The sequence below is a fragment of the Podarcis gaigeae genome, assembly GCF_964106915.1.
Source record: "Podarcis gaigeae genome assembly, chromosome: 8".
Classification (NCBI taxonomy): domain Eukaryota; kingdom Metazoa; phylum Chordata; class Lepidosauria; order Squamata; family Lacertidae; genus Podarcis; species Podarcis gaigeae.
In genome coordinates this window covers 66693324-66720729 of record NC_139684.1, presented here as the reverse complement: position 1 = coordinate 66720729, position 27406 = coordinate 66693324, and the positions used below count along the sequence as shown (strand labels likewise).

At 48.1% G+C, this 27406-nt stretch overlaps 1 protein-coding gene across 7 annotated transcripts in view; it reads left to right on the top strand.

Moving 5' to 3' along the window:
* Positions 1-22938, top strand: part of LOC310849954 (mitochondrial peptide methionine sulfoxide reductase-like) — a 42879-nt gene extending 19941 nt beyond the window's left edge. For all 7 annotated transcript variants that reach the window (XM_083750990.1, XM_083750986.1, XM_083750988.1 and 4 more), the window contains 3 exons: positions 6158-6262; positions 13113-13219; positions 22203-22938. In XM_083750990.1, the coding sequence (XP_083607116.1) occupies positions 6158-6262; positions 13113-13219; positions 22203-22361 (371 nt within the window). In that variant the 3' untranslated portion in view covers positions 22362-22938. The remainder of the gene's footprint in view (positions 1-6157; positions 6263-13112; positions 13220-22202) is intronic.
* Positions 22939-27406: the final 4468 nt, after the last annotated feature.

Sequence of the window (27406 nt, the reverse complement as noted above, 5' to 3'; positions counted from 1 at the left end):
CAAAAGTAGAGGTGGGGACCTCTAAAGTTGTTGGGACTCTCAACTTCCATCAGCTCTAAGGTAGCACAGCCAATGGCCAGGGTTGATGGGAGCTGTGGTTCAACAACATCTGGAAGGCCATATTTTGCCCCACCTCTGCTCTAACAAAGAGGACATTCTTGGATGATAACTTCTATCATGCCTGACTGTTTGTCCTGATGGGAAACTAGGAATGTCAGGAGTGCACCTCATTGGCTAGTCCTGCTGGAGAGAAGAAGCTGTTGAGGTGCCCTTCTTCCGAAACATTAGCATCAACTCACGTGTTTGGCTTTGTAAAGGGAGGTCGCCTGGGCCTCCCCATCAGAATCTGGAGCAGCTGCGGAAGGGTGTGAAGGGCCCCCCCTTGTTAATGAGAGATAGCACTACCCTTTTAGTAATATCAGTGCAGGATGTGGCTGCCCCATTTTCCCCTCGGCACGCCAATGCATTTATTGGTGGAGTTAATCCCGCCCGCCCGCAACATCCCCAACCTGGATCAATCAGAACAGACGGTTTTGCAGCTTATCTGTGAAAACATTTTGAGTGCTGGTACAGGGGATTATCTGTCTGCAAGAAATATTATCCACGTCTGTTGTCTACATTCTGGGTATTAACACAATGCAGCTGGGAAAAGGAGGGGCTTTAATTATTTTATTTATGGGAAAGTATTTCTAGGCTGCCATATTATAAACTTTCAGGACGCAGTGTTAAAAACACGGTTTAAAACAATACAATAACCACTAAAGGGACTGGCTAATTAAACAGATGCAAAGGCCCATTGACATAATAATAATAATAATAATAATAATAATAATAATAATAATAATTTTATTAATTTGTACCCTGCCCATCTGGCTGGGTTTACCCAGCCACTGTGGGCGGTTTCCAGCAAAATATAAAAAAGAATACTATGTCAGACATTAAAAACTTCCCTGAATGGGGCTGCCTTCAGATGTTTTCTAAAAGTTGTGTAAATGCTTTTAAATGTTTAAAAATGCTTTTTAAAAATGCCTGAAAGTCCAGAGGGAATATAGGTCCTGAATCTCTGCTAAAGTTGTCTCCCACAGCAAAGGGTGGACCACACTAAATGCCCAAACTTTCAGCTGAGGCCATTTGGGTTTCTGTAACATGGGCATCAGCTTACAGTGCTCCTCCGGATGATCTCAGTGATCAAGATGGGATATAATGCTCAGGTTTTCCTTAAGGATCTCTCTCTCTCTCTCTCTCTCTCTCTCTCTCTCTCACACACACACACACACACACACACACCCTCTCTGGAAGGAGTAATTTGAAGAGATTACAGTGGGGCATGTAGGACTCGGAGTGAATGCCTGACTGACAAAATTTTCATGTAAACCAACGATAAATATTTGTTGGATTTTGGATAGAGTTCTGCCCACAACTACTGCTGTCTGGTTGGCAGCCATTTTTGTACAAATGTAATTTGATTCTTTCTCTCCGGTTCCGACCATAGACTTGACCAAACCTGCCTATCATAGATAAACTATGGAGTTTGTTCCCCCAAGAGGCAGGGATGCCCACCAACAACATGGGCAAATCTATGGAGAACACGTCTTTCGATGGTTCACCAGCATGGAAACCCATGCTCTGCGCTGCTTTTTTGGGCAGAGCTGAGCCCAGAGGGTGCCCAGGAGGGAGGCAGCGGCTCAGGCACCCTGCAGCCTCAAGTGCTGCCCTGGGGTGCCACACAGCCCTTCCTATGCTACTGCGGTGGCTACAAGTCCTCATGGATATGTTTGGAGGTCGTGTGCGACTGAATAGCAGCTGCTGGAAACTGCAGGAGGATTGAGTGCTGTGGTGCACAGGTCCTTGTGGGCTTCTCAGGGCATCTAGGGAAGCTGAATAGCAGAAGAATGTTGAAAGTACTTCTCCATAGATTTATGGAATTCGCTCCCATGAGAGGTTGTGGTGACGACCACCAAATTTGGGCAGCTTAGAACCATTTTCAGAACAATCCACTCCTGAAGCCAGCAAATACAGGACACCTCATAGTATAATCACAAGTCTGGCAGGGAAAAGCCACCTCCTTTTCCTTAGTATCTGTTAACAATTTAAATTATATCCTTGGTTTCTTCCCCTGCCAGATAAATTTCTGCCATTGTTTGAATAATAATAATAATAATAATAAAATTTTATTTATATCCCACCCTCCCTAGCCAAAGCCGGGCTCAGTAATCCTGCTCCACTGATTACTGGAATCGACTGGAATAGAAATAACATTCTTGGCAATACATTCATTTTTATTACTGATATCCTTCCCCACAATGATACGTTCATCCTCCCCCATACCTCCAAATTTCTTTTTATTTCTTTCCAAGTGGTTATATAGTTGTGTTCAAAGATATTTATATTTGCTGTCAACCATACCCCTAAGTATTTAACCTTTTTTCTATTAAAAGTTCTGTTTTTTGTTGTAAGTCCTTTTTGTGTTGTTCTGTCATATTTTTTTACCAACATTTTTGTTTTATTTTTATTTAACTTAAAGAACGAGAGGATTAGACAAATGGAGGATGAGGCTCTCTGTGGCTCCTACACACAATGGCTGTGTTCTATCTCCCCTGGCAGAGGGACAAATAGGAATCTCAGTTACTTGGTGTCAGAAGTGGGGAGGGAGCTGCTGCCCTCGGTCCTGCTTGCTGCATCCCCATCAGCATCTAGTTAGTCACAGTGAGAACAGGATGGTCTAGAGCTGGGCTGATCCAGCAGGGCTGTCCATATCTCTTGCCCTCCTAATGAAACGGTAGTCTTGTTTGCAATTGCTGTGCTTGGCTATTTGGGGTAGCAGCTCTTTTGCCCGGCCTTGCTGAACACACCCTTCCCAGTTGACTCTTGCTGGTTGGCTGGCTGCAGATAAAAGAAGGCAATAGACTCTTTTCTTCCTCCCCATACATACATACTGTGTTGGGCTGTAAATGTAGCAGAGATGCATCTAATTATAACCTGTCTCTGAACTTAACCCTTCCCTAACTGGGCTGAGATGATGCATCTCCAGAGAGGGAGGGAGAGAGGGAGAGAGAGAGAGAGAGAAAAGAGTGTCCAGCTCTTTCAAATTTAAGTCTGTATGTGCTCCCTGGGTGCCATCTGGGAGGAAAGGAGACTAGGAGATCCTTTGGCATCTCTGGGGAGGAGAAGCGAGGCCTGATCTTAAGTAATACTGGTGCAGATTTTAAAATCCACAGCTCAGGATTAAATGTCTTATTTTTGGTTAGGACTCAGATATGGGGAACCTGTGGCCGCCTCCTGGATGTTGCTGGAAAACAACTCCCACCATTCCTGACACTACGCTAGCTGAGGCAGATAGGAGTTGAGTAACATGACAGAGGGGCACCAGTTTCCTATCCCTGGGCTGGAAGCTGCCATATTTTGAAGAGCAAAAAAGAGGAAACATTTGCCGACTTCTCCTGTTAACTATGGGTCGCTGCAGCAACTCCACCCCTGAAAAAGAGGACATGTCCTGGGAAAAGAGGACATATGGCAACTAAAAATGGTTAAATTTCATACTGTATTGTGTTAAGTGAGTAGGGAAGGAGGCTCAGTTGCCTTGCAGGAAACCACTTGGTGTTAGCACCCTATAGAGCTTTCTTATATAACGGGGTCAGTTGGCATCATTTCCCTTGCCCATATTTACAGTCAGTATCAGTGTTCAGAGGTGTTCAGTGTCAGTGTCAGTGTCAGTGTTCAGAGGTGGCTTCATTGGGCAACTGCTGAAGCCCACCCACACGCCCACAGGGGTCCTCCTGTTTCCACCCAGGGCCTCACAGACCTGCTCTTCCTCCTTGCTTTTGCTACCTGGCTTATTACAGAATGCAGCCTATGCACAAACCAGATGATCTCGTCGCCCCAAGCAGGGCTGGCATCATGAGTTGGCACCTTGCAAGCCCCTCTCTGGTAGCAGGGCTGTCTCAGCTTAGCCCCCTACCTCCTGTCTTCATTGCCTCTGCTCCACATTCCTGTTCGACTGCCCTCTCCTGGTGCACATGCAACGGCAAGAGCAGCAAGCGGCCTCTGCTTGCTTTGACCTCTCCATCTGGATAGACTGGGCCTCGGAGGGTGAATTGGCAGCGATAACAAATGAATGGGCAGGTGATGACAGGAGCAATAGTACTGGATTACTAAAGTAGGGAGGGCTGTCCCAGAATCTGGGTTTGGCCTAGTTCTTTATTACCACTGCAAAATGGTCAGGGCATAACCCGGTGGTTTATTTTACCCCCTGCACCCCCAGTGCAATGTACCGTAGGACCTTCTCCTTCATCCTTTACCTACAGGTAGTTTTGCAGCAAAGCTCAATCAGCCCACCCAGGCAGGCAAAAGTGGCTTAACTGTGGCTGTGCTTCAGATCATAGTGGTGACATCAGCTCTCCCCACCCCACCCTGCCCCGGGCTTGTGCCTATCCATGCTCCTGCTTTTGCCTATCAAGGCTGTTGGAGGAAAAGTTTTGCCCAACAATGTGGGGATTCTGGCGTGCAGCTATGCAGTGCCTCCTTGGGTGCAGCAGAGGGCAAGAGATGCACGGCCGTGCGCATCGGCACGCTGCAGCAGCTTTGAGATGCAGGCCTATTTTGAGGCTGCAGCTGCAAATCTCTCTCTGCCGCAGGGGAGTGTGATTCTCAACACACACACACTTTTTTTGCGTGTGTGCTGGAGGGAGGAGTGGTGCTTTGCTAGCATGGCTGCTCCCCGAGCCACACAACTCCTTGCTCTGCCTGCAGACCTTGACCTGCCAAGCAGGAGAAGACGGGGAGCAGGGATGGGGGTGGGAAGGCTTTGCCCTTCCCTTCTGCTTGTGATCCCCACCTTAATGCATCCTGGGCGAAAGAGCCTGTGGCTGTTCCCCATCTGCTCCTCCCCATCCGCCTGTATATAGGGCAGCTCTCAGCAGGCGCTAGTGGCTCTGCTTGGCTGCCTCGCTCATCACATTGCATGGCAGCCCCTCCTTTTCCTCTTAATTACCGTGTGAGGGGCAGCAGGTTTGCTTGAGCAAAATTAACTGGAAACTGCTCAAGGGAAATGGCCTCCCCAGAAGCATCTCCAGCCCTGTTGGGGTGGGGGAGGTGTTGCGGTAGTGAGCACCGCTCTCCCCCATCCCGACTTTTCAGCTACTACCAATAGGGAAGGAGGCTCTGGGTTAACCCTTGCAGTGTTGCTTGCCGTGGTTCTATCTTCCCTAATCCACCCGCATGCATAAAATTCTGCTCAGTACTGTTAAGGCAGATGCAGGATTTGTTTTGCTTTGGGGGTTTTTCCAGCCATCGGTTGGCCAACTGTTTGTTTTGGAGTTTGGAGAATACCTGGGTGGCATGCAGAAATGCTATGCAAAACATAATGCAGATCATAAAACAGTTCAGTGAGGCTTCCTCCGCACAATGCAGATGCGGTCCTATACACAGGCATAGCAGGAGAAGAAGGAGGCCCTGCTGGATCAGGCCAGTGGCCCACCTAGTCCAGCATCCTGTTCACACAGTGGCCAGTCAGGTGCCTGTGGGAAGCCGGCAAGCTGGACCTGAGCACAATGGCCATATTGCCTTTGCTGGTCTGGATCTTGCATAATTCTAAGCCAAACTATGCTGCTGCCATGCATAAGCTATGGTTTGGCTTAGTGTCACGCCCGAACCCAGGCTCGTGGTTTGTCTTGCTCCAAACGCATCACAAGGTGTAACCGAGACTTTTCCTTGGCTTGCTTCTCATGGTTTGTTTTCGGGAGACCAACCATGAGCCTAAGTTCAGATATGAAGCTAAGCCAAACCATGGGATAGCTGTTGGTATCACGCTGGCAGCTGGACCAAGGGAAGAGCAAAGCGGCTATTTTCTAAATGTGCATGCTTGCACATTTATGCTTCTTGGTGCTGATCCCAGCGGCCTTGCTGTAAGCTCTGGTCAGCCACTAGGGGCAGATATCAGCTGTTTTGGCCCACAGGTCAGACTTCCCAACTTGGAATTCTGTAGCGCAGCTGATCCCTGCCCAAAACTAGGCTAGTTGTAAGCACCAATCAGCTGATGGGCACTACAAAAATCCCTCCTGGGAACGGCGCTTACAACAAGCCACTTTAATGCAAAGGAACAAGGGAATTTTCAGGCTTACGGAATAACAATCTATTCCTCCACCTTCTTTGTTCCCAGGGATGACAGGACATGCGGAAGTGGTCAGAGTTGTGTTTGACCCACAGATCATCGGCTACGAGGACCTTCTCAAGTTTTTCTGGGAGAACCACGATCCAACCCAAGGTAACGTCTCATGTCAGAGGAAAGGGAATGAATGAGAGCTCTAACTGGCCTAGATAGAGCTCAGTACCAACTCCCCAACTCAGTACCATGACCAACATCAGCTTGCAATAATTTCCAGCAGGAACCTTTCTCAGCCCAACCTGGAGATCCCTGGGATTGAACCTGGAACCTTTTATGGGCAAAGCGTGTGCTCTTGTCACAAAGGTACAGACTTTCCATTTCTAGATCTGCAAGAATCTCAGTGGTCTGTAGTTATTTGCTGTCCCAGCACCATGAAGGGGGAAGCTGGGACAGTAATCTAGGAATGTTGGAGGGAACCTGTGGCCCTCCAGAAGTTGCTAGGCTACAATTCCCATCAACCGTGACCAATGGCTGTGCTAATTTTTCTAGCCATTTTTCTACGTAGGGTGCCACCACAAAGCAGGCCCCGTCACTGGTTGCCACTCGCCTAACCTCAGGGTGGCGGCAGCCAAAGCAGGGACTTAAGGAATAGTCGGCTTCATGTGGGAGAGGGCAGATCTTTCAGCTATATCTTGCTCCCAAGCCAAATAGAGCATTGTGCCTAGAATGGCATGGAGCTGATGAAGATGTCCTAACCCTGGCTTAAGGGGGAGAGACCATGGTTTAGTAGTAGAGCACATCCATTGTCCGTGGTTTGACCCTCGACATCTCCACTTAGAAGAATCGGGTGATGTGAAAGACCTCTACCCGAGACAAAGGAGGGATGGAGTAATCTACCGGTATTTCTGACATATGTCAATCCTGCATGTGTTAAGTCTGTTCTGCTCCACTCATCTGTGATTTCCTCCCCCTCTAAAAGAAGACCTGCATGGATATTACCACTTAAAATTTCATTTTAAGTAGTATTTACGTCTTTTATTATCAAAATGCATCTTTAAATGCGTACCCTTATGTATTGCGCAGCTTTGTTTCACGCTAAGATCACACATTTTAAAATGCATTTTGGTATGTGTGGCCTTTCCCCCCCTTTTTGAACGGAGAACTCTCATTCCAGAATTCGGGAGATGCGGCGGATCGTTGCATCGTGGTTTGCTCATTTGTCTGGGTAGGAGCAGAACAGGTTGGTGTGCATGAGGGTTCTATAGCACTCGTAGATTCCTCAAGCATCCTTACCTGAGACCCTGGAGAGAAGCTGTCTGTCAAACCAGACACTAGTTGGGTTAGAAGTACAAACGATTTGACCCGGTCTGTGGCAACTCCCTGCGTTCCTCAGCTTTCTTGGCTCTTGCTAGCAGGAGGACACGTGATGCGGCAAAGCTTGCGGATACTGTCCGGGTCTGGATCTGGGCAGAGTCTGGTTGGGCACTGCCTGGGAACTCCACCTCCGTCCCCTTGAGTCAGGCTATCAATGCTAAATCCTCCAGAAACGCTGGGCAGAGCCACAGAAGAGCACACAGCAATTTGCCCGGGTAACTTCATGCAGAGGACATGCAAAGCTCTTCACCCAGGGAGGTTTTGCTAATGCCTCTTCTAAGGGGCGGCTGCGTTTTGTTTTGGTTTTGTTCGCAATCTTATAGCTACGCTTGTCAGGCTGCCTCCATTTTCAACCCTCTGCTTTTAAGGTAGTTGTCTCTTTAAGTGCCTTCCAGTCTCTCCCCCCCCCCAAACACAGGGGTGGGGTGGGGAATGGTGAGGATGTTGAAGGGAGGGGGGCCATGGAAGGAGAAGGGAGATCAGTTGCATAGAAGAGGGCAATGGGGACTTTTAATGTTCTCTCTCTCCCTCCCTCCCTCCGTGTGTGTTTAATAACCGGGAGGTGTGTGTGTGGGGGAAGCCTGTTTGAAACCCGCCTCACGTCAACACTGAGTGACAGCAAGGGATAGGGGGAAGGGTTAGAGGCTTGGGGAAGGCTGAGCCTCTTTTTTTTTTGTAATGAAGTGTAATTTTAATGAGGAGATTAGCATTCTCTCTGTGTCACCGGCAGGGCACTCCTCTGGGTTTGTAATTGCGTGTGGGTGCTTTAATGAGTTGCGTCTGCATCGATGGCTTTATTTATTTTTTAAAAACCATTTATATCCCGCTCTTCCTCCCCAAGGAGATCAGTGCGGTGTGTGCGTGTGTGTGCACACAGACACATACATGCATTAATATGTATAGACATATATATGGTGCTTTTTTGTTGTTGTTACGGTAAGTGCCACACTTTTAACATTTTTTTCGGGGGGGTGTTGGTACTACATACATTTGAGTACCCCCAACGATATGATGGTACGAGCATATGACATGACAAAGCTCACAGCTTATTATGGGGGAAGACAGGTTTGAACTCAGACAGAGCCACTGTTGGACTTTGCAAGTTTGGAGAAGGTTACTCCCCACCCCGGCATCTCATAATGGTCCCTTGTGACACCTGTCCACCACCTAACCACTAGGCAGCTCTGCCTCCAGTGTTGCTGATTCACCAGGGAATTTAGGAAGCTGCCTTATATGGAGTTAGATCATTGGTCCGTCTAGCTCAGTATTGACTACACTGGTGTTTTTCAACCTCTGGGTCCCCAGATGTGGGTAGACTACAATTCCCATCATCCACAGTCTGCTTAGCACAATGGTAAATAAAGGATGATGGGAATTGTAGTCTACCCACATCTAGGGACCCAAGGTTGGAATTGTCGCATTGTAGAGTTGGAAGGGACCCTGAGGGTCATTTAATTCAACCCCCTGCAAACATAGGAATCTCAACTAAGGTTGCAGAACACTGCTCTACACTGAGAGGCAGCAGCTCTCCAGGGTTTTGGGCTTCCATGTTTATCTGTGATTTTCACAAAGCCTGCATTTAAACACATATTTTTGAATGTATTTTATTTCACATTTTGAAGTCATTTTGCCATGGGTTTTTTTTGAGTCAAGAATTGCATTGCAAAATTCAGAGCAGTATGAAATTCCCACTTGCCTGAGAAAGCTACATTCTGATCCACGCATTAGTTTGGGAAGTGCAAATGAGGTCACTTTTTTTGTGCAGTATCAGGATTTGCAAAAAATGAATTCTTCAAGCAGCCGTCGGCATAAGAATGACTGATGTGTCCCTTAAGACATGTCTAAATAAATCCTTGGCCATGAGGCCTAGGACGCTGTTGATACTCATTTAAAAGTAAAACAAGAAAAACATTCAAATACATCTGCAACCCATCATCATAATTCAACGAATCTCCTTGAAAAACTGCATCAGATTAGCTGACCCAATTAAAATACTGGCTGATTTTTTTAAAAAAATGTTGGCAATTAAAACAGAAAAAAAACCTGCTTAAAAGTCTGGAAGGAAAGAAATGGCTTTGCTTGGTGCCAAAAAGAATTGCAAAGTTGGTGCCCAGCGATCCTCTTTAAGGAGAGCATTCCACAAGCACGGGGCTACTGCTGAAAAGACCCCTTTTCTTTTGCCACCCTCCAGATCTCAGCATGAACAGTACCTGGAGGATAGTTTCAATGAGGAGTCCAGGCTCCCTCGATATTCCACAGCCAGGCGGGCCCTGGCGGGCCCTCTTCTAGCAGCAGTGGGCTACGGTGGGCCTTTTGGAGGGTGAGACAGATCCCTTCAGTCCTTGTTCCACCGTGTGTCACACACACACATGCTGTGTCCCCACCACCACCAGCCTTGGGCGGTACCCAGGATGCCTGGTCTCCATGGATGACCTTAGGGCCTGGATAGCTTACATGGAGAGAAACTCTCCATAGGATATTGGGCCCTCATGCTGTGTTAAGACAGCACCTTGAATTTGGCCTGGGAATGTAATGGCAACCAGTGAAATCAAAGGCAGGCTAATCCCTGTGGGTTTACCTTGCTTGCCTAGGCAGATTTGTGCAGTAGCATCCTGGAAATGGCAACACTGGTCCATGCAAACTGCCAGCTGATGGCTTCTTCCTCATGGAAGCTGTTTTGTAGGAGCGAGCCCAGCTCCTTAGTCCAGAGCTATAAGCACACGCCAGGGATACCATTGTTACATAATAAGAGCTGTGCTGGATCCAGCCAAAGGCCAGTCTTGCTCAGCAGCGTCTTCTCACAGTGTCCAACCAGATGCCTGCAGGAAGCAAACACCCCCCCACTACCACTTCTGGTATCTGGTGACCAGGATTCAGATCTCCTCTGCCAGTGGAAGTAAAACAGAGCCATGGAGGCTAATAGACATCAATAGCCTTGCCTTCCATGGATTTGTCTAATCATCCTTTAAAGCCACTCAAGATTGAGGTCATCACTGTGTCTTGTGAGAGCGAATTCTATAATTTAATTCTGTGCCTTGTGACAAAGTATTTTCTTTTATCTATCCTGGATCCTCAAAACACATTCAGCTTCATTGGTTGCCCCTGAATTTTGGTGTTATAAGAATTCTCCCCATCGTGCATCAATTTAGTCATCTTTTGCATGTCCCCTCCTACTTGACTTTTCTCTCTCAACTAAAAAGACCCCAGTGTTGCAACCTCTCAAGTCACTTCAGTTCTTCGATCATTTTGGTTGCTCTTTCCTGAACCTTTTCTAGCTCTACAATATCCCTTTTTTATTAAAAAAAAAACCAACAACTTTTGTTTAGAACTATGTATGGGTAGAAAAACAAATCCTAATTGTATATATTCTTACTAGAGCAAGAATAGCATTTGCACAACTTGGAAAAGGAATTTGAGCCCCAACAGCATTGGGATCAAACTTGAAATCGTTAAATTGCCTATATTTGTGTGTGTGTGTGTGAAATTATAGATTAAATTGGCTCAGCAGGGACTCAGTAAATCAGTTTATAAGGCTAAATTTGGCTTTAAAAGAAGAATTATATGATATTGTGATAACAGGAAAGGTTGGGGTGTTGAATTTGGAGTTAAAATCTATGGAAAAGAAGAATGATACTGTATAAATAGTTGCCAAGTAGTGATTTTTGTCATACGATAATATTTTTTTACATCCGCTTTTTCCCTACCATGAACAATTTTACAGACCATTGCCATGTCCTTAAGGAGGAGTACCATGAAGAGGAGTTCAGGGGATTAAAAAAACAATAATAATTTTACAAGTTGTGTGTCTTTGCTGCTCAATTTGTATTGTGTTATTTTATGCACTGTGACTTGCTGCTATTTTTATTGCTTATAGTCTAGAAGTTATTTATTGTAATTGTGAAGAGTGAATTTCTGTTTAGCTATTTTTTTGGGGGGGGGCTGATATTTAATTTTACTGCGTACTCTTATATCCTAATGGATTATTGAATATTACTCATATCAAATAAAGCAATGTGTGTTGTTTATTTTAAACCTATGTTTTTATTATGACGTTTCTGCATTGCATGGGAGGTGTGCAATCTTGGTTGCTTCTTCAGCTTGTAAATCCGCCTCACACACAGTCATACAGAAAGGTGATGGACAAATTACAAGTGAAATGGAAGTGAAATGAAATGTCCTCCTTTATTGGCCTGCTGTGTCCCTGGTCCAGATAGGCCAGGCATAGGCAAACTCTGCTCTCCAGTTGTTTTGGGACTACAGCTCCCATCATCCCTGACCACTGGTCCTGTTAGCTAGGGATCATGGGAGTTGTAGGCCAAAACATCTGGAGGGCCGCAGGTTGGGGATGCCTGATCTATTTGATATTCCTCCATTGAACTTGGTGACCCTCAGGGTCCCTTCCAACCCTACAATTCTGTGACAGTTTGGTACCCAGAAGACTGGGGCCCCATCTCCTGCCGACTGGAAAACCAGTCGCCTGGGACACTTCTGCATTCCAGAGGTTAACCAGGCAAGAATACCAATCTGCTAAGAACAGGCATAGGACTCAAAAGTAGAGGTGGGGACCTCTAAAGTTGTTGGGACTCTCAACTTCCATCAGCTCCCATCATCCCTGACCACTGGTCCTGTTAGCCAGGGATGATGGGAGTTGTAGCCCTAAAACATCTGGAGGGCTGAGTTTGCCTATGTCTCAGATAGGCAAGGGCTGTAACTGAGTCTTAGAGAGCATCTGCTTTACATGGAGAACGTCGCAGGTTCAATTCCCAGCATCTCCAGGTAGGCCTGAAACCCTGGAGAGCTGCTGCCTCTCCATGTAGACAGTACTGAGATGGCCAGAGCAGTAGCAGCATCCTGGTTCCAGCACACCAGAAGAGTCCTTCCCTGCCCCATCTCTGGTAACATTGACGTCTCCTGCTTAGTGCTCCCTTCAGGCACTGCTTTCTCCCTGGGCTTCGTTGTCTGTGTTCCAGATGAGGGCTTAGTAATATATTCACATTACGCAGACACAGGGTCGGCTGGGCTGACAAGTCACATAGCAGGCACAGTGGATTTGTTGTGCCTAGGTGATTAACAGCCTTTCCCATGAGAGGAATAGCAATCGTTTGCTCGTGGCTGGGAGGCAGAGGGGGCAGGGGGAAAGTGCATCTGCATGGATACATGGGGGCAGGCCAGTGTTTGGTGAGGGCGGTCAGCCAGGGGAAGAGCACCACTCAATGGGAGAGTATGCCTTTGGTTGGCTGAAGGTCTCAGGTTGAAGAGGAACAGTAGGCCAGCCTTCTCTAACCTGGTATCCTCCAGATGTGGTTGGACACCAACTCCAATCATTCCTTACCAGTGGTGATGCTGGCTAGGGCTGATGAGACCTGGAGTTCCACAACATCTGGAGAGCATCTGGGTAGAGAAAGCTGCTGTAGAGAATCCTGGGCTAGATGAACCAATAATCTCATTCCACCATCCCTGACAAGTGACCATTCTGACTGTGGCTGATGGGAGGGTACCACAATGGCTGCCCTGGCTTATACCCGCAGACTCAATAGTTGGTGGAACGTGCAGAACTCCAGTTTTTACCAGTTGCTGCCGAACAAGGGTGGCTGCCTTGCAAGCCTGCTCCCTTTAACAACCGCTTTCTTCCCAGGCATGAAGCAGTACGAAGACGTCGGCACCCAGTATCGTTCAGCCATCTATCCCATTGGAGCTGAGCAGCTGGAATCTGCCCTGAGATCGAAGGAGATGTATGAGCAGGTATGGGCATTTGGATGGGAGAAGGTTGGAGGGTAAGGACACCTTAAGTTGCCTTGTGTGATCGGTCCGTTTCGCCCCCGTGTTAGCACCCTAGGTCTGAGACTAAGACCTGGGTAGCCCATGTGGTGGTCATCTGCAGCTCCCATCAGCCTCAGCCAGCATGGCCACTGGTCAGGGATCATGGAAGCTGTAGTCCAGCTACATCTGGAGGGGCTACTCCTGGGTTAGGTTCTTTTGCAGCCCAGCTATCTGACATCTTTCAGCTAGAGATGCCTGGGACTGAACCCAGGACTTGCGGTATGCAAAACGTGTCCCGCTATTGTCCCGCTGTGCTGTTACTCCTTGAGTCTGGTGCTAATGAAGAAACCTGCTTAACAGCGGTTGTGCCCCATAACCCTAAAAAAAGAGCTCAGCAGCTATTCTGCAGCCATAAAGCAAACCTGAGAATGTATCTCATTTATGATCAAGGACTTTGTATATGCCAGTGCAGAAGCCCATTCAAGTGCAAAGTAAGATCTTGGTTTCAACACCCATCTTGCTTGCTTGCAGTTATAATTGTGAAGGTGGCCTTAAAAGTGTGTGGGAAGGGAAGTTAGTGGAGCCTTCAAGACATTCATCCCTGTGAAAAGTTCTCCGTCTTTGGCCACTTCCTGATACACATCAACACAGCTGCTTCTGTGGCAGATGGGCGGGGTATAAATAATAATAATAATTTATTATTATAAGGTCTTCCTGCAAAGGACTGCCATTGCCCCACAGTGAACTGCCAATGCAAACATTCACTGGCTTCCTTTGAGCTTTGAGGCCCTGGGCCAAATGTGCCGACCCACACCCCGATTGGCCCTGGTTATGCTGGCTGGGGCTGCTGGGACCTGGAGTTCAAAAACTCTACGGGGCATCAGGTTGGGGAAGGCTGCCTTGAACAGTCTGTGTCCTGACCAACCCAGGAAAATACACTTCCTATCCAAACGGCCAGGAGACTTAAGATCAGCAAATAAAGCCCTGCTGAGAGAACCATTGGGTGCAGAAGCTAGGCTGGCTGCTGTAAGAAGCAGCATCTTCTGCATCATCTGGACCACAGTTCCCTGACCACTGGTCCTGTTGGCAAGGGATGATGGGAGTTGTAGTCCAAAAACAGCTTCAGACCCAAGTTTGGGAAACCCTGCTCTGGAAGCTTGTGAATGTCCATCCATTGTCTTTTCAGAAGGCAGGGGAAGAGGTTTCTCTTTTGCTGTGCCTTTGAGGGGCGGGGAGCAAAGCTCCTGTTAGCAGGATCCTGGTGCTGGGATCCGCCCCCCCCCCCATGGCTTGCTTGCTTGTTAATATTGCTTAATATTTTAATCCTCCTTATGTAGGTTGATGTTGCCACCTGTTTTGGAAACGGGTGTTGAAAGGCGGTTTATAAAATCCCTTAAATAAAAGGATCCCAGGGGAGATATTCGCTTGCTGTTTCGTTGCTGACATTTTCATAGGACCTGAGATACCAATGGGGCTTTTGGACACACACACACACACACACACACACACACACACACGCCTTGTTTCTTTGCCCTCCGGTGAATAGAACTTGCCCTCTGAGCCATGCCCACAACAAAGGCAGGCAGGAGTGCATGCAGATAATTGCTCCTCCAAGGCCATATGTGTACTATGGGCTGGAAAAGAGGGGTTGCGCCAGGGGCGGGGAGAGAGAATATGTTGGTTTCCTTGGCAACTTGCCACCACGGCAATTGGCAGCTAGGGTGCAAAGGTCAGCGGCACAGGCAGGTGTAGCCTCTCCACCCACCGCCCCTTTCAATGTGATTCATTGCCGTAAGCCATTTGCCACCCCCCTGGCCGCCATTGCAGAGGCAATTAAGGGCAACCCTGCTTGGAATCGGCACGTGCTGGGCAGACGTCGGCGTGTGCCTGAACTGGAGGGGGGGAGGTGTGCGAGGATAGATGGGGCGCAGGGTGTTGGTGAGGGGGTTGTTGTAGGCAGAGCTGGTTGAACAGCAGCCTCTGTTGAGCAAAGAAACTCCACATTTGCGGGCTGTTGGGAAGAGGTGAGATCAAGGGCATCCTGGATGACTTTGGGAAGCTTTCTTCTTCCTAGGTGGAGCCACAGTGAGATGTTTCTGACTACGGATGGACAAATCCGTCAATTTCAGTTTCTTAATATTTTCAGTCTTAAGGTCTGTTCTCCACATTTCCACATCAGCTTGCAAATTCCAGTTTAACGTCCTCTTGGGTAGGCAAACTAAGGCCCAGGGGCCGGATCCGGCCAAATCACCTTCTAAATCTGGCCTGCGGATGGTCTGGGAATCAGCGTGTTTTTACATGAGTAGGATGTGTGCTTTTATTTAAAATGCAACTCTGGGTTATTTGTGGGGCATAGGAATTTGTTCATTCCCCCCCCAAGTTTAGTCTGAGGGACAGTGGACCGGCCCCCTGCTGAAAATGTTTGCTGACCCCTGCCCTAAATATTCACATTTTTGTGTGCGGTTTTGCCAAACACGTGCATCTTTTCAAACAGGTTTTCCCTAATACGATGCATCTTTGATACCCCCCACCTCCAGGTAGAAGGGAAAGACCCTCGCCTGAAATCCTGGCAAGCCTATGCTCCTAAGTCATAGCTGTCAACTTTTCCCTTTTCTTGCAAGGAATCCTATTCGGAATAAGGGAATTTCCTTTAAAAAAAGGAAAACGTTGACAGCTATGTCCTAAGTGCCAATGGGCTGCATCGAGTTAACCCTAGCTATAACAGGTTGGTTACTCTTCGATGCATCCAGAATATCTTCTTTTTTTCACGCTTGTGTTTGTATGTATGTGTCTCTGGCTACTCAGCAGCATAACTTTGAGACCAGAAACTGTCTCCGTCTTGGTGATCCCAAATATGACATGTCGCTCAGCTCTGCACTGATGGCAGGTTTGCTTCCAACAGCCCATTAGTCATGCTAAGATATACCCCACCAGGGAGAAAATATTCAATAGCCCCCATCCCAGAGGGTAGTGGGACAGCATGCTGCCTCTAGGAACAATCTGTTATTTATATATTCTGTTCTCTGCGGAGCCTAAATACTAGGCACTTTGCTCCCTGCTCCCTGGAGGGGCCCCTAGAGCTTTGCTCATCTGAGGCCTGCATGTGGCAGAAGAGACATCTTAGCATTTATTAATAGCTCCAAGGGCAGGGAGCCTCCTTGCTGTCCAGAACCACCTGGGATCCTGTCTCAATAGCATTGCCTTTTCCTACGGGGGCGCCTTTCCAACCCTGCTCTCATTTGCTTACTTATTTAAGACCATCTTTATGCCGATTAATATATCAATAAAATAAAATAAAATTCTAAAGCGTTGTACTGCGAATTAAAACACACATACGCACATATCTTTCCAAAATTTACAATAAAAGCATCGTTACAAGCCACGAGGGATAGCAGTAAAGTCCAGAAAAGCAATAAAGCTTTCCAGCTTCCAGAGAAAATGCTTTTTGAGGTTGGAGCAGGAGGTGTGTCTTCAAAAGATGACCAAAGCAGGTAACTGATGCTGATGACAGAGGCAGCAGCATGGAGGCAGGATCTGTGTTTCCCATTGGCAGCTGCTTGGGTGATCACAGATGGAAAAAGACACGGATCTTTAAGTGGTTGGGCATAAAGGGGGCACTGAAACCTCTTGCTTCCACCAGCCAATCTTGTTTGGCTTTGGGGTAAAGATGCAAGATACACGTGTTCATACACCCCCCACGCATCTATGCGCCCCCACACCCACATGGTTGCTTTGGTGTCTGAACCAGTGGTGCATTATGCTGTTGAGAGTGCCTAATTGTACAAGGGCTTATGGCAGTCATTTATATGCTGCTTCTTTACTCCCTATAAAGCAGGGGTCAGCAAACATTTTCAGCAGGGGGTCAGTCCACTGTCCCTCAGACCTTGTGGGGGGGGGCTGGACTATATTTTGAAGGGGGGGAAATGAATGAATTCCTATGCCCCACAAATAACCCAAAGATACATTTTAAATAAAACGACACATTCTACTCATGTAAAAACATGCTGATTCCCAGATGGTCCACGGGCTGGATTTAGAAGGCTATTGGGCCGGATCCGGCCCCCAGGCCTTAGTTTGCCTACCCATGCTATAAAGGGCCTCTCTTCAGCAATCTTTCCTGGTGGCTGGTAAGAGATACTGAGTGATGGGCAAACCAGCAACATTTTTAGCTGCCACCAGGAGCACTCAGGTGGGAATGGGAACTTTGCATAGTTGCTCTGGGATGTTCCAGGATAGCGATAGTGATGCACTCCCCCCCCCCCCGCCATTTAGGGTGTGTTCTGTGTAGGCTAAAATACGGATTGTTTGATTGGTGGATTTCAAGGCTTCTAAACTGATTGTGATACAGAAATGCCGGCCCTGCATTCATGCCATTGGGTACCAGTTGCTGGTGGGCATCCTTGAAGCATCTGATTGGCTAATGTGGGGAATGGAATGCTGACTAGCCAATTCTTTGATGTGGTCCAGTGGGGGGCTCTTCTTTTGAATCTGACCCTTTATAAGAAGGGTAGGGACCCTTGGCCTAATTCTTTTCAGAGGAGGAGTCTGGAGGGAGGGAAGAAAGGTTGCAAGAGGGGCGGGGAGGGATAGGAAAAAGGCAAACATGGGTGGAGTTATTGGGGTGGGGGCGGAAATGCCTCTGCAAGCATCTAGTTCGGGCTTGAGACAAGAGCAATTTGTCCTTTCCCTGGTAGCCCATGGGGTGGGGAGGAAGAACAGGCATGGGGGAGAGAAAGCGGGGGGGGGGGAGAGAGAGAAGGTGGCAGAGAGAGAAAGTCAGTGACACACAGAGAAAGTGGGTGGCAGAGCGAAAGAGAAAAGGGGGGGTGACACACACAGAGAGGCAGTAGGGAGAGGCAGCGGTGGCGGCAGAGAGCCAGCCAGCAAGCAGGGTGGATGTATCCACTTCTATTCATCTCCATCCGCTATCAGCATCCTGAAATGTGGCCCTCAATAGTTAAAGGTTCCCCATCACTTGTCTATGCCCTAGTGATGCTTGTATGGGAACGGATGTACCTCCCAAAGCGCTGCAGAGAAAGCAGTGCTGGATGAAGGAAAGTTCCTGGGGGCTGGAGATCAAAGAGGTGAGCTTTTCAATTAGTTCCACCCATGCCCATCCTGCTAATAGAGAGAACTGGGGAGCAGGGGGGGTGGGGGGGCGGGGAGGAAGAAAATAAATTCCTTAGGATCTATGACCCCTGTAACATCCACATCACCCTGCCCATTCTCTCTGTCTCTGCAAGCCTGCTTTCCACTGCTCTTTTCCCGCTGCAGCTTCTCTGCCAGCACCAGGCCCAGCTGGGTTCCAGTTAATTAACTGTGTTGTCTTATCGGCTCTCTTGCACGCACCATCCGTGATGCCTGTGAATTAACTCTGCCTGCGATAAGCCTCATTGTTCTGAGCCCTGGAGAGCCATGCGCCTCCCTCCTCGCCTGCCTCCCTCTCAGCTGTTACGCACTCCCGCCCCCCCCACCCCGCCCAAAACATGTGCAGCCCAGTGTTGTTGGCTGGAAGCCCTCCAGAGTTGGCAGAGCCTTTGAAGTGGGCAGCATTCTTAATTGCATTTAAAGAGATGGCTGGGAAGCTGGGCTGCGTCCGCCCTCTCCCCCCCCTCCACGTTTCTCGTGATGCAGATCCCTCCCACCACTGCTGAAGACATCCATTGGCTTCTCCTCTCCCTCCTTACCATCACCTCCCTACGTGAAGGCCGCCAACTAGGAGGAGAGGGGGAAGCTGTACTTGGCACCAAGGCTTAAGAGGCTCGCTACCTCTATCGCTAAAGGGGAAAGGGTAGAGGAGATGCGGGAGGAAGCAGGCCAATCCCTCCTAAGCCCATCGGACGGAAGTAATTCGTTTTGACAGTGTCTGTCTCCTCCTACCTCCTTGCTTGAGAATTCGCCTAGAAATTTCAGTGCCGCTGAGCGTCTCCAAGCTTGACAGGGAGGCCCAAAATGGAAGCGGTGGGCAACGGCTTGCCCCGCCGTCGTTCTGTGGTCTTGCGGCAGGCGGCGGCTGCGAGCTGCCTGCCATTTTAATTATCCACAATGGCATTTCTGGGAAATTTAAAATGGCGGCCAGCTGCGGTAAGCCCCAAATCCAGGGAGGGAAGGGAGCAATTTCAAAGCAGGCGTCAACGCCAGTAGGCTCTGCTGGGGCATCAGAAGCTGCCCGAGGATGCAGAGTGGTAGTGCCAGCCATGGGTTTGAAGGCTGACTGAAACCTTCAGCTATTGCTCTGCCCAGGTGAAAGCAGGGCACAGAGCACCACCCTAAATTTGGCGCTGAAGAGTGAGTTAGGATGCAAGGGCTACCAGAATGGTGATGGTGCTCTCCAGGCTGGCAGTGGACCCCTCCACCCTGAATTTGTCCAATCACCTTCTAAAGGAAAAGTGGTTGACCTGTGACCCCCACAGATATTGATGGAGTCCAGCTCCCATCAGCCTCAGCCTGACTGGGATGGTGGGATGTTGTTGTCTGGCAACATCTGGAGGGCCCCAGGTTCCTCACCCCATTCTAAAGCGATTGGAGTTACTGATCATCACCTCACTTTGCCAAAGTCCGTCCTTCCCTATGCATTAAAGGTGGTTTGCATTAAACTGACAAAAATCCAGTAGTACCTCAGGTTACAGACGCTTCAGGTTACAGACTCCGCTAACCCAGAAATAGTACCTCGGGTTAAGAACTTTGCTTCAGGATGAGAACAGAAATCGTGCGGTGGTGGAGCGGCGGTGGCAGCGGGAGGCCCCATTCGCTAAAGTGGTACCTCAGGTTAAGAACAGTTTCAGGTTAAGAATGGACCTCCAGAACGAATTAAGTTCTTAACCCGAGGTACCACTGTATACAATGCAAAAATAATGTTAGTCTACAAGACCTTGGTAGTTAAAGCACAAATTTGTAATAAGATGAGACAGACATATAAAAAAAATATATTAGGCATTAATCCATTAAGCAATTCATCAAAACGTGCAATTTATAATTACTAGATCATAACATTTCCAGGCAACGTGAAAACATAAGTGACAGGCCGAGAAGTAACTCAATTAATGCAGATTGTAGGAGAATAATCATGTAACAAATCCACAAGCACAAAATGCACAGGAGCCACCGAGATTAAAAATGATATTAAGATTCCATGCACAAACCCCAGCTGATTAAATGTGCCATGATAGCCTCATCTTTCCTCTGTTCTCACCAGACCCCAACCTTGTGGCAGTGAGTTTCACCGACTGAAAATGTGTTCTGGGAACAACTTGTGTCTTGTCTGCCCTCCATCTACTGCAGGGGTGGGAAACCCTCTCCAGACTCATTCCTTTCTGGATAATCTTCCAGGGCCACATGCCAGTGGGCGCCCGGAGGCCAACACTGAGCAGAGCCTGCTGGATCAGGGCAATGGCCCATCTAGTCCAGCATCCTCTTCTCAAGGTGGCAACCCAGATGCCTGTGGGGAACCCACAAGCAGGACCTGAGCATGAAAACCCTCTCCCCTGCCATGGTTTCCCACAGCTGGTGTTCAGAAACATATAGCCTCTAACCATGGAGGCAGAACACAGCCATTGGACAGTCTCATCCTCCATGAATTTGCTCAGTCCTCTTGAAGCCATCCAAGTCGGTGGCCATCACTGCCTCCTGCAGGAGGATCAGGGATGCAGGTGGCGCTGTGGTCTAACCCACTGAGCCTCTTGGGCTTGCCGATCAGAAGGTTGGCAGTTCGAATCCCTGTGACAGGGTGAGCTCCCGTTGCTCTGTCTCAGCTCCTGCCAACCTGGCGGTTTGAAAGCATGTCAGTGCAAGTATATAAATAGGTACCATTGTGGCGGGAAGGTAAACGGTGTTTCCGTGCACTCTGGTTTCCGTCACGGTGTTTTGTTGCGCCAGAAATGGTTTAGACATGCTGGCCACATGACCCAGAAAGCAGTCTGTGGACAGATGCTGGCTCTATTGGTCTGAAAGCGAGATGAGTGCCGCATCACATAGTTGCCTTTGACTGGACTTAACACTCCAGGGGTCCTTTACCTTTACTTTTTACCTGCAGGAGGAACAGGCTCCATAGTTTAATTACACACTGTGTGGAGTATTTTCTTTGGTCTACCCAACATTCCGCTTCATTTGGTGCCCATAAATTCTAAATTTTATAGACTTCTGTCATGTCACCCTTTTCCCTAAAGTCCCAAACGTGGCAACCTTTCTTCATAAGGGAGTCACTCCCATCCCCTTGATCATTTTGGCTACTTTTTCCTCTTTTCTTTTCCAGCTGTCCTGTATCCTTTTTGAGCTGAGGCAGCCAGAACTGTGCACAGTATTCCAAGTGCAGCCACCTTCACAGTCACGTGGGCCATAAACTTGTGTTCTTTTCACGCGTGGTGAAATTAGCATAAGCATCTTGATATTTTACATCTCCAGCACCAACCTTCCAAAATTTGACGGATGCTACGAAGGCGGTGGTGGCGTAGACTTGTAGCTAAAGATCTTGCAGGCAGGTGGGGGAAGGCCATACATAGCTCATTAGTCGAAGACATGCTTTGCAAGCAGAAGGTCTCAGGTTCCGGTACCCGGCATAGATGCATAGAGCTGGAAGAGACCATGAGGATCATCTAGTCCAACCCTCTACGAAGCAGGAATATGCAACTGCCCCATACAGGGATTGAACCTGCAACCTTAGTGTCCTCAGCACCACACTCTAACCAACTGAGCTATCCAGGCATCTCCAGCCTAGCTGGGAAAGATCCCCATCTGAAATCCTAGAGGTTGCTGTCAGTGTACTAGGTGGCCTGTGGATGATGGCTGAACTCCAAATCCCATCAGCCTCAGCCAGTACAGTCATTGGTCAGGGATGATGGGAGCTGTAGTCTTGACAACATCTAGAAGGGCGCATGTTACCTATCTGTGGTTTGCGTTTTGCTCTAACCTTCCTGCTGGGAGTGCTAACTATCTGAATGTCTCTTCTGTTACTGTCGTCCTTTGGCAGGAGCTGTCTAAGAAGCAAAGGGGACGGATAACAACCGAGATCCAGGAGGCCGGCAAGTTCTACTACGCTGAAGATTACCACCAGCAATACCTGCACAAAAACCCAGAGGGGTTTTGCGGCCTGAAAGGCACTGGGGTTGCCTGCCCCATTGGCAAATGAGAGCCCGCCTCCTCCAGAGGGGAGTGTTCTTGGGAACCATGGTGATCGGAACCCTTCAGCAGTTGCCATGGAAACTGAAGCAGCCTAGCATCCTCCTTAATTCAGCTGTAATTTAGCAATTGGGGCTGTCCTTTCCTTCCTTTGTGTTTGTGGGATGCTGCAAGATTTGGGGAAGCAGGCAGACAACGGCCAGCCTGCCAGGAGACCGTCCTGTGCCTTGGATAAGATACAGCTACCCACCTATACAGGCCTCACATAGGAAAGTGGTGCCTTCTTCCTGGTTGCGGCCTCTTCAGATGTCCAGTCCTGCCTCAGAGAGGGCCGATGCAGAAAGACGAGACTGCCATTGCTCTGAGGCTGTGTTCACACTGAGGCATTAACACATGCGTCGCACCTTGGTTGTCCGCACACAAATGCCTTCAATTTTCTGTGCAGATGTTTCCCATCCACAACAGTTGGGCACTGCTGGCTGGGTTGTATTGGGGCTGTGTGTTGTTCTCTATGCCCTTCCATTAGCTCTGCCATCACTTCTGGACTCCTGTGGTTTTTTAAAAAATAAATACATTATTGGGACCAACTGGGCCAGTTAACCTATTGAAACCCTTCTGTATGCAGAGTCAGCAGCATTTGGCTAGTGAAAATTGGGCTAGAGAGCACACTTTGTACCAGGTGCCATTGCCCACATAGAGGTGCTTGCAGCTAAGAAAGCAACAAAGCTGTTTATTGTACGAAATCTGTAACTTGGATAGAAAATTTTCTAGTCTAGAGATGAACAAGGCAGCCATACCTGCTTCTTTGTTTTCATAGAGGATAATTAAAGGTGACCGCTTATCTTGAGGTTCAAGTAGGAGAAGGAAGAGGAAGTTGTAAGCAGGATGTAACCTGAGGACATCAGTCTAACATCAAAGAGAGCGAGAGAGAGAGGTCAGCTCAAGAGGTTAAAGGTGCAGGGATAGTTTGGGAATCTGGAAGTCCATAACATTGTTTATTTTAACGCATGCAAAACCCCTCTTCTGCAAGCTGAGTTGCACCCAGACTTGAAACATAGATGTATGTGTGTATTGTGCATGATTCCACCAACAGCCTGCTAAGGAGCAGCCCTCCAGAGGGGCAGAGACAGGAAAAGGGTGGGTGTCCTTGACACAATGCTCACAATCTCATTGGCCCTCACCAGTAAGAAGCCATTTTCAGCTCTTCTGGAGACAACCGAGACAGCCTGCAATGTAAGTAGGTGGTTGTAGGCAGCGGAAAAATCCAATTCCAGTGCAGTTGTGTTTAAAGAAACTCTTGACTCTTACCAAAAGTTGTCGGGAGAACTACTGGAAGACAGACAAGAGCCATAGAGGAAGCAGGGGATGTGGAAGCGGGAAAGGGATTTCCCCCCCAAAAAAAGTTCTGACTTGCCAACCCACAAAAACAGCCCCACTACAGTGTGTCCAGCTCACTGATGGCAGTGAGGTAGGCTTATTTCCCCTTTTCGTATTGTCCCAGGGACTCTTAACTGAATGCTCAAAAGGAGGCTGTCAAAAATTCAGGTTCCAGGAGTTTCAAACACATGTTAATTGCTACTGTGGTCAAGCCTGGAGAGTTTCGGCAATGGTTTTTGCATCAAATACTATCTCTCCTGTGCTTTCCTTTGTAGCGTTCTCTTTAGGTCACCATGACTTAGAGAGGCTGCCTAGCACTATGAAATATTATTCAGGATTTTCCACATCTGTGACCTGTGACTAAAGCCAAGGCCTTGTTTTCTCCCTCCGCTGTGTCTTATGGGCACACAACAGGCCAGCTGCTATTGAACGCAGCTACGCAGCTCCTTCCTCATTTCACCAATCTGCAGCGAGAGACAGCTGCCCTGTGTCTCTCCTTCCCATTCTTTCTACCCATTGGCTGTAGCAGGCTATGCCACACCCACAGGGCTCTGATTGGCTCCTCTCTGCTCCTGTCCCCTGATTGGCCACGGGACCATTTATAACGCCACTTTGTTTTCACAGCCCAATGGTTAATGGCGATAGGAGTTGTAGTCCACCCACATTTAGGGACCCAAGGTTGAAGAAATGGCACTACATCACAAATCAACTGCTTAAATGTCTTCAGTGCGTGTAGTGGGATTGAGAGAAGAGTCTCTCTCAAAGATTAGCTATTAGCATTGTTTGTGTGTGTTGGGAGACGGGACTCATAGTATCTCCATCTTTTGGAAGTGCCCTCTGATGTTCATGTTGGTACTGGTGCTAACACAGGCTCTTCTCTGTGTTGCATTGTCACTGAATTCAAAGTAGATCACAGCTGGGGGGAAACATTCCCGCTTCGGCACCCTCTAAAACATCATAGTGTAATGCTGCTAGCAACACAGGCCCTTTTTTCAAGTTGCTACTGCTTCCAGAAGAATTGAGGGGGAAGGGGAGAAGTGGAGCAGTAGCTCATCTGCATATGCTAATTGTACTGTTCCAGTGACTAGCGGTGCTTTTTTAAAAAAAAAAAACACCAGCCAGGCAGCTGTAAAGCAATCCATGTGTCAACATATACAGTGATAAATGCATTTAGTGGGGGGAAGCATGTGTTGTGGGGGGTGGGGAGGGGATATGTCTAAGGCTGCAGCCCTACATAAATTTACATGGGAGCCACATTTAATTCCCATGTGTCCTACATGCAAAGGATTGGGTTACATGGAAGCAAGCACCCACACCCGTTTTAGAACATAGAGAGAATTGAGGTGCACAGGATCCTGCCTTATAACCGAATCAGATGATTGGCCTATCTAACTCAGGTCTGTCTGCACTGGCTGGCAGTGGCTCTGTGTTTTCAGACATGATTCTTTCCTAGCTGTACCTGGAGATGCTGGGGATTGAACCTAAATCCTTCTGCATGCAAAACAAACTGATCTGCCACTGAGTTCAGTAAGGCAGCCTTCTTATATACAGTTAACCCAAGCTCCACTGAACATAGTGGGACTTGCTCCTGGGGGGACCTGCAAGGGGTTGTGTTGCACATCCCACTGAATTCAGTTTAACCCCCCCCCCTTAATGATAATCAGCCTTAGAAGGCTATCCTTTAAAAATAATTAATTAAACAAATAGAAGAAATACAGAACACTCTGGCACATCAGTATTTCAGTGTATGTCCCTGTATTTATTTAGCAAACTTATTTTTGTCCTGCCTCTCTATTGGAAAAGGAGCCCAGAGTGCGAAGAATGATAACTCAGCATGAAAGAACAACAGCATAGGAGTGTTTTCCGCCCAATCGCCGAAGTTAGAAAAGATTGCTGACCCCCACAAACGTACCCAGGGCCCCTCCAGACTTTGTTTTTATTGTGCATTCATGACAGTGTGCTCATGGTGGTATAAAGGGGAGCTGGTTATATCCTGTTCTTCTTCCAATACTGTTTCTGCCTTCAAAAGTTTTGGGTCTGCCCTCTTTCCCCCCCGGCCTTTGTAGCTGTGTTCCATGAGGCTGCCAGCAGGGGGAGCTGCGACATTAATCAGAGCGTGCTGCATGCACCAAAATAAAAATAAAAAGGCATAACCAAATCAGCCTCTCCTGGTCAGCATCGATCTGCCGATTGAGAATGAAAGAGAAAGAAGTAATCCATGCAAAGGGGAAAGGGGTTTTTCAGGCAGGACATGATGCAAAAGTGAAATGGCTGATGCAAAATGGGGTCATAAACCACAAACACCTGATCTGTGACTGGTGCCCATTGGGACACAAGGGGCTGAAGGCTCAGAGCCCAACAGTAGGTGGCTCCAGGGCCAACTAAACCCTAGTTTTGTCGCCATCCTCCCTGCTGAGTTCTACAAGGGCAACACTGAGATGGAGGAGGAGGAAGTTGGCCTCGGGGCACAGTGAGGTTAGTGGGGCAGCACCCCATTTGCCCTAATGGCCTGGATAGCTAGGTTGGTTAAAGTGTGATAACGCCAAGGTTGCAGGTTTGATCCCCATTTGGTGCAGCTGTATATTCCTGCATTGCAGGGGGTTGGACTTGACGATCCTTCCAATTCTACAATTTGATGGCTCTTGTTTAAATATTGCTGTGAACAGTGGCAGACCTTGGGGTCTCAAATTTCAGCGGTGCCCTGTGCAACACCAAAACCCAGCACCCCCAATACCTCTCACTTTCCATTCTGCATTATGCTTGCGGTGCCCCCGAGACTCCCCTAAATCCATCTCTGCTGTGAATTGTTAACTGAGCGGCAAACGACAGTGCCCATAATTCTTTGAATAAATAAGGTGTTGCAAAGGCATAGTGCGTTTACAACTTGAAACCCTTGAGTAATCCAAACAGGAGTCCTGGACAGCTGCTGGCAATTCCAGATGGAGTCACCACCTGTATTTTAAGTCAGGACCTAGCATGAACTTTCTATTATCTTTATCTACCAATGTTACCCTGAAACAATGACTTTTGGCTCTGAACTGGGAAGCAGTTGTATGGAAGTGAGAGCTGGACCGTAAAGAAGGCTGGTCGCCGAAGAATTGATGCTTTTGAATTATGGTGCTGGAGGAGACTCTTGAGAGTCCCATGGACTGCAAGAAGATCAAACCTATCCATTCTTAAGGAAGTCAGCCCTGAGTGCTCTCTGGAAGGACAGATCGTGAAGCTGAGGCTCCAATACTTTGGCCACCTCATGAGAAGTGAAGACTCCCTGGAAAAGAGCCTGACGTTGGGAAAGATGGAGGGCACAAGGAGAAGGGGACGACAGAGGACGAGATGGTTGGACAGTGTTCTCAAAGCTACCAGCATGAGTTTGACCAAACTGTGGGAGGCAGTGGAAGACAAGAGTGCCTGGCGTGCTCTGGTCCATGGGATCACGAAGAGTCGGACACGACTAAACGACTAAACAACAATCTTTACCTACCAGGGTTACCCTGAAACAATGACTTTTGGCTCTGAACTGGGAAGAAGCTGAATAGCTATTAGAGCTGCATGTTACAAATTATATTTTTGTGTTTTGGGGTACGGACCAACATTTTGGCTTGGGTAGGAATTCTACAGATATTCACCTCCCCCCCCATCCTATGCAGCAGCATTCTTTCTCTTCCATGTGGTGTGTTT